This window comes from Eschscholzia californica, unplaced genomic scaffold, assembly GCF_041429995.1.
Source record: "Eschscholzia californica isolate CP2 unplaced genomic scaffold, dmEscCali1.0.p SCAF_3, whole genome shotgun sequence".
Taxonomy (NCBI): domain Eukaryota; kingdom Viridiplantae; phylum Streptophyta; class Magnoliopsida; order Ranunculales; family Papaveraceae; genus Eschscholzia; species Eschscholzia californica.
In genome coordinates, this window is record NW_028238420.1 from 37187993 (window position 1) to 37200066 (window position 12074).

The 12074-nt window shown below is 33.9% G+C and overlaps 3 protein-coding genes and 2 non-coding genes across 6 annotated transcripts; 1 reads left to right on the plus strand and 4 right to left on the minus strand.

The window, feature by feature from the left end:
* Nucleotides 1-302: 302 nt before the first annotated feature.
* Nucleotides 303-3643, plus strand: LOC147549975 (xylan O-acetyltransferase 1-like). Its single transcript, XM_086669393.1, has 5 exons — nucleotides 303-1791; nucleotides 1890-2061; nucleotides 2173-2372; nucleotides 2460-2618; nucleotides 2987-3643. The coding sequence occupies exons 1-5, from the start codon at nucleotides 1145-1147 to the stop codon at nucleotides 3333-3335; spliced, it is 1527 nt and encodes a 508-aa protein (XP_086525519.1). The 5' UTR covers nucleotides 303-1144; the 3' UTR covers nucleotides 3336-3643.
* A 685-nt stretch (nucleotides 3644-4328) lies between these two features.
* LOC147549976 (protein trichome birefringence-like 3) lies at nucleotides 4329-6600 on the minus strand. 2 transcript variants are annotated; one of them, XM_086669395.1, is made up of 6 exons: nucleotides 6306-6600; nucleotides 5977-6193; nucleotides 5721-5892; nucleotides 5149-5348; nucleotides 4884-5042; nucleotides 4329-4791 (listed from the first exon to the last, which is right to left on the minus strand). In XM_086669395.1, the coding sequence occupies exons 1-6, from the start codon at nucleotides 6493-6495 to the stop codon at nucleotides 4464-4466; spliced, it is 1266 nt and encodes a 421-aa protein (XP_086525521.1). In that variant the 5' UTR covers nucleotides 6496-6600; the 3' UTR covers nucleotides 4329-4463. The 2 variants fall into 2 exon arrangements, with proteins under 2 accessions (XP_086525521.1, XP_086525520.1); XM_086669394.1 differs by having other exon boundaries at nucleotides 5977-6196; nucleotides 6306-6587.
* A 492-nt stretch (nucleotides 6601-7092) lies between these two features.
* On the minus strand, nucleotides 7093-7165 carry TRNAF-GAA (transfer RNA phenylalanine (anticodon GAA)). Its single transcript has one exon. It is a non-coding gene; the product is annotated as a tRNA-Phe (tRNA).
* An 11-nt stretch (nucleotides 7166-7176) lies between these two features.
* Nucleotides 7177-7261, minus strand: TRNAM-CAU (transfer RNA methionine (anticodon CAU)). Its single transcript is given in 2 exon segments — nucleotides 7177-7212; nucleotides 7224-7261. It is a non-coding gene; the product is annotated as a tRNA-Met (tRNA).
* Nucleotides 7262-7865: 604 nt separating this feature from the next.
* On the minus strand, nucleotides 7866-11713 carry LOC147549979 (protein PMR5-like). Its single transcript, XM_086670337.1, has 5 exons — nucleotides 10345-11713; nucleotides 10080-10251; nucleotides 9815-9993; nucleotides 9543-9701; nucleotides 7866-8398 (listed from the first exon to the last, which is right to left on the minus strand). The coding sequence occupies exons 1-5, from the start codon at nucleotides 10725-10727 to the stop codon at nucleotides 8074-8076; spliced, it is 1218 nt and encodes a 405-aa protein (XP_086526463.1). The 5' UTR covers nucleotides 10728-11713; the 3' UTR covers nucleotides 7866-8073.
* Between the last annotated feature and the right edge of the window lie 361 nt (nucleotides 11714-12074).

The window sequence follows — 12074 nt, forward strand, 5'->3', positions numbered from 1 at the left end:
TTCAAGGTTAGTAAGTTGAAGTTGAGCTTTGTATCGCCCATTGTGGGTCTTATGTTATAAAGGAAGAACCCTACAAACTTTACATCCAGGGTTACCTTAACGTAGAAAAAAAGTGTTTTCTCAAACTCTCAATTTTCAATCCAACTAACACCACAAGTAGTGAAGCAAACAAGTACAAAATATAGAAAGATATACTACTAGTACTAGCTACCAATTGTTCCTTAGCCTTTACTTCTCCCTATCTTCAAGTTACTTGTATTTCTTAAATCATTTTCCTTTTGTTGAACTACTATTATATTGTATTTTTTTTATCATAAACTTGTATGTATTATCTTGCTCAAACCGAAATGGTATGGTAATGAGTTTTCTAAATATGTGACTCAATCAATAATATATATATATATATATATATATATATATATATATATATATATATATTACATCACATAACGTGTATATGATAAGTACATAAGGATTGACATTCGCAATTGAAAATGTTCTTCGTAGGAGATAAATTCTTAAACACTTATACAATTATACAATTACATCGATCATTTTTCTTGAAAACTGAAGTCCAAATTGTACAGGCATGTCATACAATTTCGGCACATGCTTCAAATTATGTTACTCAACGGAAAAAAAAACTTCACCTAGTACTTTATTTTTCTAAATATCGTTGAAATAAGAAAGAACGATAGCTAGTAAACACGTGACTTTATTTTGTTCTTAAGAATCCTTAACCACTTAGATTAGTTGGACCTAAATCAATGAAACAAAGTGACCCTTTCAATTTCTTTATTTCTCATTTTTTAGATTTCAATTTTGGATTGAAATCGGTCCTAAAGAAGAAATATTTTGAACTAAGCAAGAAAACTTTGGACTCACTCTTAATGGGATGAATTGGTTATATATGAATTTTAAGAGAGAAAAAAAAAACAGAAAAAGACATTTCTCCCTCCAAACACCAAACTTAATTCAAAGACAATCCCCATCTCACCAAATCTAATTGAACAAACTAAACCAACTCCACTTCTCTCTTTCTCTCTCTAAAACCCTCTCTCTCTCTCTAAAACCCTCTCTCTCTCTATTACTCTCTTCCTATATCTCTGTTTCTTTTCTCATCTCTTTAGAGCTAAAAGTTATCATGCAACTACCTCGCCGGAAAACACCCCCATTTCTGTCAGAAACCCTCACAATGAAGCACGCAAGTGGTGGTGGTGGTGGAAGAAAAAACAGCAATCTATCAATCTTTGTTGTCATCTTCTCAATATTTCTCTTTGCTGGATTCATGTATAATGAAGATGTGAAATCAATTGCTGAATTTCCTTTCTCAAGTCGACCCACTTCTAAAATTCAAGAACTCTCAACTACCATTAAAAATGAAGAAGAAATCAGTACAATTTCAAACATGAATTCAAGAATAAAGAAAGAAGAAGATGAAGTAGAAGAAGTAACCCAAGTTGATTCTGATGATCAAGATCATGAAAAACAAGAAGAATTACCTGTTAATTTAAAGATGAGGGTAACTCCAGAAGATGAAAAACAGGGGAAAATTGCAATTGAAGAAGAAGATGATGAATCAAATCATCAAATTATTGAATCAGTTGAAATCCCACCTGAAGATTGTGATCTTTTTACTGGAACTTGGGTTTTTGATAATTCAAGTCATCCTCTTTATAAAGAACAAGACTGTGAATTTCTCACTGAACAAGTTACTTGTATGAGAAATGGTAGAAAAGATTCTCAATATCAGAATTGGAGATGGCAACCCAGAGGCTGTAATTTACCCAAGTAAGATTTCAAATTCTCTTCAATTTCCTATTAAGAATTTCAAATCAAAACCCAATTCGAATTCAATTCTCAACTTTTTTGTGGATTTCCTTGTTTAGATTCAATCCAAGATTGTTGCTTGAGAAATTGAGAGGGAAAAGGTTAATGTTTGTTGGTGACTCGTTGAATCGGAATCAGTGGGAATCAATGATTTGTTTTGTTCAATCTGTTGTTCCTCCTGGCAAGAAAAGCTTGAACAAATATGGGTCTCTTTCAGTTTTCCGAGTTGAGGTACACTTTTACATGAATCGGATTGTCCGAGTTAACTCATCCGTTGGACCGATTTGAATTAAAACAATACTAATTTTTAATTTATCTTTTTTTTCTGTTTGATGAATGAAGGATTATAATGCGACAGTAGAGTTCTATTGGGCACCATTTTTAGTTGAATCGAATTCGGATGATCCAAAGAAACATAGCATTTTGGATCGGATCATTATGCCCGAATCAATCTCGAAGCATGCAAAAAACTGGAAGAATGTCGATTACTTGATCTTCAATACTTATATTTGGTGGATGAATACTTTTACCATGAAAGTCTTGTAAGTACATTACACTTATACATTATAAACATTAAATATTTTTTAGGTGTTGTTAGTAGTGATAATGATATTGATCTTATATGACAGACGAGGATCTTTCGACAAAGGAGACATTGAATATGATGAAATTGATCGACCGATAGCATATGAGAGAGTATTGAAAACTTGGGCGAAATGGGTAGATAAAAATATTGATCCGAACCGTACATCTGTATTCTTCATGAGCATGTCTCCTCTTCATATCAAGTAAGTCTCAAATACCTTCCAAAATTTAATTTAATTTTGCCTTTTCTTTTTCAAATTTTCGACTAATTTATTTTTCTAGTTTATATCTTTAAAGGTCTAAAATGTGGGCCTTATTTGTCATTATCATTATCAAAACCAACCACTAAAAGTTCAACTACCAAATATAACTAATCATGTTCATAATTATAATTTGGTTGACCCAGTAAGGTTTAATGGACTCCACTTGTTTGTTTGTGAGTCACTCTGATTCCCACTCTTTTGGAATAAATTGTATTTCACTCCATTTTTCGACGATTGTTTGACTCGAAATCAAGATCGAGTCATTCCAGAATCAAGTGAGTTAACTCGGAATATCTTTTACTCTACAGGAGTGAAGACTGGAACAACCCGAATGGGATCAAATGTGCTTTAGAAACGACACCCGTTCTAAATATGTCGACCTATTTAGAAGTGGGTACGGATCGAAGGGTCTTGATGGTAGCTTCGAATATAACCCGGTCTATGAAAGTACCTGTATACTTTCTCAACATAACAACACTCTCAGAGTACCGAAAAGATGCACATACATCTGTACATACGCTTCGCCAAGGAAAACTATTGACTCCTGAACAACAAGCTGATCCTGTAAATTTTGCTGATTGTATTCATTGGTGTTTACCAGGCTTACCGGACACGTGGAATGAGTTCCTTTATACTCGTATTATCTCTCGCACGTAACCTCGACTGAGTTCACTCACTCACTGACTCAGTCATTCACCACTTTATATGATTTCTCTTTTCTTTTTTTTGCTTAAGTTTTTTCTTAATGAGAAAGCAAAATTGAGTATCATCTTCTTTTGCCTATTTTTGGTTTTGTAATTTTCGTTACTATTTTTTTTTTTGTTATAGGTGGTCTTTTTTTTCGTTTTCGTATTTTTATTGGTCATGTTGGTAACTTGGTTGTTCATTTGGATCTGAAATTGTCATGAGAAAATTTGTATATTTCATTGATTTCTCCTAAAGAAATTTGAAAATAACTAGCTCAAGTTATGCTTCTTAACTTCTTACATTTCTGTCTAATTTTTTAAAACAGCTTAGTGACAATTGAGTCCAACATTTGCAAACTTGGATCAACTTGAGATTAGGGTTTCTTTTAAAAATGAAATTAGGTTCAATGAAGTTGTACCTAACCAAAATTTCTAGAGAAAACAATACTAAGGAATATATAACAGGACAAATTGTAGTCTCACCAGCTAGTTTGTGTGCTACAATTTTCAGTTTCGGAACTCCTAATGAAAAGTATTTATCCTGAGAATTTTGTTTATTAGGTGAGCTTGTTTTCAATTAGATCAATAACACAAAAATGTTGCAGAAAGTAACCACAAAGATAGTTAAAATTTATCTTAAAAGTGTTGCGAAAAGCTTTAAATTGTCACAAAAGTGTCATAGTAAATGCTAACAGAAGTCGTGTAAAGTCGTCACAGGACTTCATAACATAGCCATTGATATCGTTCTAGGGTAAAAGGTAAACCTCAAAGAACCAGAATATTTGAATTAAGTCCCCGATATGAAATTTGGCTCGAGGTTTAAATTGACTTGAGTCGAATTTAAAAATTGTTTGTTTGTTTGTCTCACTCGTGTGGATACCATTTTGGATTGAATTTGGGCTAATTTGAGTCCGACGATTCAGATTTAGACAAGTGAGATGAGTCAAATCCAAACAATGACAAAGAAACTAAACACCACCTAAGAGTGAATATATTTCGTGAATTTATCGGATCAAACAAATTGAGTATTAGTTAGTAGGCTTAGAAATTCGAATGAGAATGCGAAAAAAAAGTTCTTGTTTGTTTTGTTTATTACATTTTACAAGTAAGAATAAAACAGTTGATTCCAAGTATCAGGTACACCCGGCAAACACCAATGTATACAATCTGAATGATGTGTTGGCTTTGCTCTTTCATCTTCTGTTACTACCTTTCCGTTGAATTCAGTATAAACCGATGTATGCCCATCAATTCGTTCCTCTGACATTCGCGTTATGTTGATAAATTTCACAGGCACTTTCATCCGCCCTACTACACTACCCACAATATCCATAACCCGCCGATTCAAACCACTTCCCCAGTACTTCATAAAAGGTCTAGTCTCATTATGGCACCGAAATCCCTTCTTTTCATGTCTATCTAAGCTTCTGCAATGAAAAAAAATGTTAGTTTCGTAATAGATTAAGCTTTTTAGAGGGATTTTACTACTCATTTTCGATGTTTTACGGATGTGACATACCCCATATGTGTAGGAGACATCGTTGTGAAGAAGACGCGGGTCTTGTTCGAGTCGATAGTAGAATCAACCCAATTAGCCCATGTCTTCAAACCAATCCTATAAGCAACTTCTTGGTCGAACTCTTCAAACCCATCTTCCCCATTCGAAAAGGAACCCCATCTGGCCTCAATTTCATGAAATAAGGAACTTAGAACCAACTTCATACAAATCTATTTATATTTGATTCATAGTTTCAACAAGGTTTAGAGAGGTAGCTAGAACTTACAATGACTTAATCTTTATACCATTCATCCACCAAATATAAGTATTGAAAACCAATATATCTACTCCTATCCAATATTGAGCATGCTTAGATACAGAGTCTACTTTTAGTATCCTCTTTTTTGGGTCTGCTATAATATCAAGATCCGAATTCGATTCAATAAGAAAAGGCGCCCAGTAGAACTCAATCGTTGTATTGTATTCCTGCAAAATGCAATTGAAGTCATCAGTTAGCTTGTATTGGCAATTTTCTACTAGCTAGAAGTGTATAATCTGTTCGAATAATCCCACATTGGTTGTAGGGCAGGTGGTCAGTTTATGAGCGTGGAGGAAACCCACACCTCTTGAGCTAGCCTTTAAGGTGAGAAAGAAGCCTAAGACCACCCAACAGTGTGGTATCAAAGCCCAAACAACAAGTCTCGGCCGATAATTAATTGAAGTTAAAACCAATGTGTGGGTGAGATTGTGCAAGGGACTAGGTGGTCTGTTTTAAGTCTGAAGGAAACTTTCACCTTCGAAGCTAGTTTTTTCGGCCAACACAGGCCGAATACCAGTCCACACACTTTATCTGTTTACCTTAGCTTTGAAAATACTGTGAGATCGACCACGTCTCATTGACTTTCGCTTAGCCGGTATAACAGATTCAACTAGACAAACAAAAGATTGCCATTGATTTCTTTGTAGTGAGTCTCCTACAAACATGAGTCTCTTTCCTCTCAGTTTATCAAGAACAACTTGAGGATCAAACCTGCAAATCAAATCAATCTTTTGTTTACACATTTTTAGTTCTTAAATTTTTGACATTATCAAAGAACTGAAGTTGTAAAGCAACCTGGGTAGAACACATTCATCTGGTTGCCATTCCCAGTATCGATAATCGGTGTCATTTCTGCCATTCTTTACACACGAGACTTGCTTATCAAGATAAGGACAAGTAGTGTCTGAGTATAAAGGCTTAGACATATTGTTGAAGACCCACCTCCCTTTAGCTAAATTGCAGTTATTTCCGATAAATTCTTCATCGTCTAGGTTGACAGTATCGGTATCCTCTGCTATCATAGAAATACAAGAGTAAAGTACTACAACTAATAAACATAATCATCAACAACTAGGTGAAGATTTGCTACGAAAAATAAGCCGGGTGTATGTAAAGTAAGATACCTTTATCACTGTCCTCAGTATTAAGAGCATTTTTGAGTTTTTGGGTTGTAGAAGAAGACTTGTTAAGATTGGTAATTGAACTAGAAGAAAAGATGTCTGAATTATCGGTGTAGAATAAGGTGATGAAGACGACTATAAAGAACAAAATGGCCAATATTAAGAGAGGAAGCTTTGCTCTGAAATGTTTCATCACGCCGATAAAGAAGAACTCAATATTAGTTGAGGCACAAAGAGAGGGTGAGTAGTTTGTGAGATACAAATGCAAAGAAGTGAAGATGGAAATGTTACAAAAGGGTGAGGTGGGGGCAGAGTTGGTGGTTATGTCTATATTCTAATGGACTTTTGAGAGGAGAAGTAAAGTTGAAGCATGTCTGAGGTTGGGGTGTATTTAGTAGTAGCTTTTTGGGCATCTTAAGCTTGTGTAGAAACTAAGGTAGAAGGAATAAGTTAAAAAAAATTTAGGGTCTCTTGTCATACCCACCATAACTACTACAGATGGGATAGCCCAACTATAAAGGAAGTGAGATAGTAGAGTGGGCTCTATAAGAGGTTGAGAGTTGCAACTTGCAAGTGTCTATACCAATAAAATAGAGAATGTAAACGTATTCGTCGTGACGGACACGAAATATGGCATGGACAAGTGGGTGTTGTTCGGGCTACCCTCATTCATAGAGAAGTCGGCGTGGTTCAATCTTATCGAAATATGAATTGGACTAAAATGAAGGTAAAGCTGCAAATGTATATATTCATGGTAGAAATTATTGAAAAGAAAAAAAAAGAAGTGAATTGCGGTGAGCGTGGATCGAACACGCGACCTTCAGATCTTCAGTCTGAAGCTCTCCCAACTGAGCTATCCCCGCAAAGTATTAAATGAGGTGAGAGAGGCTCGAACTCTCGACCTCAGGATCACTCTATAGCTATGAGACCTACGCGCTAGCCAACTGCGCCACCACCCCTTTGGTGAACTTTTCTCAAACTTTGCAAACAAATGTGGCCGAGCTTTTCCATAAATCTATATAATAAATATATCTTAAATCTTCTATAAGAGTTAAATATTTCTTAAAATATAATTTTGATTCCTGTGTTTTATAATGGTCAAACGGATTCATTAATTTGGTTTCTATTACTATACAATTTGAATCACTGTGGTTTTAAATGGAATTACAAGTAGGCTAGGTTGCCTATTTGGTCTTTTGAGATATTGAAGTTTCATCATATATTAGGTACTCAATTCCACTTAAGAACATCATCTTCAAAACCTAGGTCTTGCAACAAAAAAAAAAAAAAAAAATCTTCAAAACCAAGGTTATAAGACAATACCTTGTCTTACATATGGAGTAGGCCGTTACATTAATTTCCCATCTAGATTACCTACATGAAAAAGTCTGGGGTGGTTTAGCATAGGCCACACTACACAATCATACGCCATAAAGAACTAGGCTAGTGGACATTCTGAATGCATAAATCAAATATCAAACAACTGATATTAAGAAAAATGTTATATCAAATGCACTAACGATAAGCGATAAATGTCAAAACGATGACTAGTAAAAATTGTAATTAACAAACACAAACTTGTTCTTTTCTATGTTTAGATTAGATAACATCGCTCCCGTTCGAATAATATTAAGCACTTTCGCCTACTGTATGTATATACGGAATCGATAAATAAGAGCATTACTCAATACAAATGTGTCAGATACAATAAACACTCCCTAAAATACAATCTGCCAAAGAGCATAAAAGATCTTAAAAAAAATGACTTTTATTAAATGATTAAAGCAGAATAGAAGAGCTGGTTCCAAGTATCTGGGAGTCCAGGTAAGCACCAGTGACTACAGTCAGATGAATGGTCAGGATTTGCTCTCTGTCCCGGGTTTAGATTTCCGCTGTATATGGAGGGGTGCCCGTCTTTTCGGAGCTCGGAGAGAGTGGTGATGTCAAGGAGAAAAGTAGAAGTTTTCATTCCACTGAGAACAGATTGAATGACATTCATTTGATCCGGATAGGGCCCCGGATATGTCCCACCAATCATAGGTGTTGTTTCACCAAAACAATTCTTTTTATCGGTTACAGAATTCCACTCCCTTGGACTGTAAAAAAAAAAAATTACAACAGTTATACAACAAGATATTATTAAAAAGATTTGTAATTTTAGTTTTTTTTTACAAAATTATAGTATGTTCTTAACAATTCTAAACTTTGAGTGATATTAGTTACATTTGATTAACATATAATCAAAAGATTCGACGTAACAACAGTAAAACAAATTAGAGACTTTAAATGTTCAAAAATGACTTTATATCCGGCCAGGTCACCCGGTAGAAATTCAACAGAAAATGAGTCGGACATAGTATCACAACTCTTAAATATGTTCTACCCTTTACCATTTCACTAGATGGATCTGCCCGAGGAGTTAGAACTACTTAGACCATTTAATGAATGTATTTTAACATCATTTGTGTCCACTCAACCGCATAGACAGTACAACTGCTTGAACTACTTGAAAAGGATCAATAGAAACATATTGAATGTAATGTAATTTTTGTCCGGACCAGTCAAAATTGCGACAAAATAATGACCTATCGACTCTAACACTGACAGTATGTCAAGAAAAAGACATTTAAATGACCAACATTCAATAAAGAAAATATAAACATTGTTATAAACGGTTTGTTCGTATAGTAGACCCATCAGTGGTACAACTTGCAGGCTATATAAATTATATCCCCATATCTCTCTTAAAAACAAAGAAAGAAAGAAATTGGAGAAGGAATAGAAAGAAAATAAGTGAAGAACATCAAACCACGTAGGAAAAGTACTTTCTACATTTACCTTGGCGGCTTATAAACCCCACCACTTCAAATTGTCTCTCCACCGACAAGATTGAGTTTTATGGTTCTAATTTTTACCCTAGCAAATACTACAAGTTACATGATGAAAACATTTTTTTTGTTTAAAGACATGATGAAAACTTTACTTATTTTTGTCAATATTAGACCTTCCCCACATTTTCTTTTTATGTATGGAATTATTTTAGTTAAGGATTTATTTATTTACTTATTGACTTGAGAAGGATGATTGTTCGACTTATCGCGCGAGGACCTCAGTCTGATTAAGATTTTTAGTTATTAGCATTTCATATTCATGTCATTTAACTATGAAGCTAGATTATACTCAATGTGAAAACAAAAATTATAAAAAATGAATTAAAAAAGAAGTGGAAGATCAAATTACTTGTAATGTGTAGGAGAAACTCCTTGGAAGAAAACCCTAGTTTTTGAGACATCAATATTTGTATCAACCCATTTAGCCCATGTTTTCATCCCTCTTTCAAAGGCAACCAAACGATCCATATCTTCATAAATTGATCCTCCTGATTCCATTAAGTCCCACCTACAAATAATTCTCCAATTCAAATTAATTTTTTTTGAATTAAAGTATCACTAATTTCTTCCACTAAAACTAAATTTAATTAATTAAGTTTTTTATGCATTAAATGTGCATACCCTTGAAGTTGTCCTTTATGAGTCCACCAATGGCCCGAATTAAACGATAAAACATCTGCACTTTTCCATACATCACCGCTTTTCGAAATATCGTCTAGTTTTAAAATTCGCTTACCTTGTTCAGAATCGATATCAACTAGATATGGAGTTCGGTAAAATGATATAGTAACACCAAATTCCTATAACACAAAAAAAAGAAACTTATATAAAAACATTAAATTAAGTAAAGTCATTAGCATACTTTTTTATTTTTAATTATGCTTACCGTAAACTTAAACGATGACAAAGGATCGTGTTTGATTGTTTGGGTGGGTGATTTGGGTACCGAAGCGGAAATCATACAAATCAATGACTGCCACTGGTTGAGCCCGAGCGAATCGCCTATAAACATCACACTTTTACCTCTCATTTTTGTTAGAAAATCAAGGCCATTAAACCTGTGATTAGAGTAGATTAAGGATTAATTAACTCTATAGTTAAAGAAGAACTTCAAGATTGAAACTTTAATAGAAACAATGCAAATGTATTACCTTGGGAGCTCACAATTTGTGGGTTTCCACCTATATCTGAGGTAATTGGAATCAGGTCTTCCATAGAATTGGCAATTGAATTCAGGATCAATAATTGGGCAATTTGAAGATTGATAAATTGGGTAAGTATCATCTTCAACCCAACTCCCTAAGAAATAATCACATGTAGTTTGATTGGTTCCAACGCTTGGTTTCTTCTTATAGGTTCCTCCTTTAGCTGGTTTTCTCTTCTGGTTGTTTCCTATATTGGGTGTTCTGTTCTTGGTGGATTTATGATGGTGGTTTAAATTTACAACTTGAGTTGATGAAGCTATTTGTGCTTCAAATAAAATCATAAAAAAACTAAGAAATGCAAGAACTTTATAAACACTAAGAAGAGCCATTAAAGATAAGGGAATGAAGAAAAGGTGTTGCAGAGAAGAGAGAGAGAGAAAGTAAAGGGTTTTAGAGGAGAGAGAGAGAGAGTGTGTGTGTGTGCTTTCTCTAGATTTATATGGAATAGAAAGTGGGTTCTGTTTTTGTTTTGTTGTATGTTGTGTGCATGTGAAGATAGCTAAGATGTTTCATGTGAAGTGGGGTGAGAGTCACGAGTGTAGGTAGAAATTTAGTTCATTGCATCAAGTTGCTTACATGATGTTTTTAGTGGAAAAGGTGTACATGTATAGATCTCACAAAAGACATACCATGAAATTTTTTGATTGCAAAATGACCTTATGTCCAGCGAGTCTCGCAGATGAATCTTGTCGGGTTACATCAGTCGGTCAAAATTCGGTTAATTTTCTCTCTCTGAATCTTGGCTGATCACGTCACCAGATCGGAATTTAGCGAGGTTTACTGGACATTCTATCAGGACTATTTATGATTTTACCAAAAAACTTAGAGCTCTGAACTACAAAAAATCTAACGCGAATTATTTGATCCAAGCCTCGCAAGGGTCTTTGTGGGATATGAAATATGTACATATTAGACAGTCTATCTATAGTTCTATACATATATAACTTTTGATGTTCTTGTTTTTGTTTTTTCTTTGTTAAATTCTTGTTTGCCATCTTCACTAAAAAGATAGAAAGTTAAAAGGTGAGACATCACTTTCTATTGGGACACTACTGTCATTTTTACTGTTGCTTTTGGGTGCATATATAGTTGACAAATTAAGGGGTTGTCACATGTAATAACTACCTTCCTTAGATATTTATATTGGATGTTTTCAAAACCTAGAATGTTTTCTTGTGATAGGTTAAAATCAAGAAGCTTTTTATTATAATGAATGAAAATATATAACTAATTATGAATCTAATGTTTATTCTTAACTCATAGTTTATGTTGTTGCTAATTCTCATTAAGATTATATAAATGGTGGAGTTGTTGGTATCTAGAGTTTATTTATTTTTAATTAATTTATGCTTAGGGATATGAAACAATAAAATTTAAATTTTGTTGTTTGAACATTCTCACATTTAAAAAAGAAAAGACGACAAAATACAATTATAAATTGCAGCATATATAAGCCCAAAAATTCAGTATAATTTTGTTTTTTGTTGATTCGCTGCAGATAATTGACAAATGTAATACATGTATTCCGGATCTTTTAGAGGAAACATATATATATATTTGTGTATAGACACACGTAGAAAAGTAAATTTGTGAAGAAATAAATCTGGGTAAGTGAACACTCAAGTGATAGCAATTATTATTGCATGATATAAGCTTTTGCTTTACTCTGAAGCTTA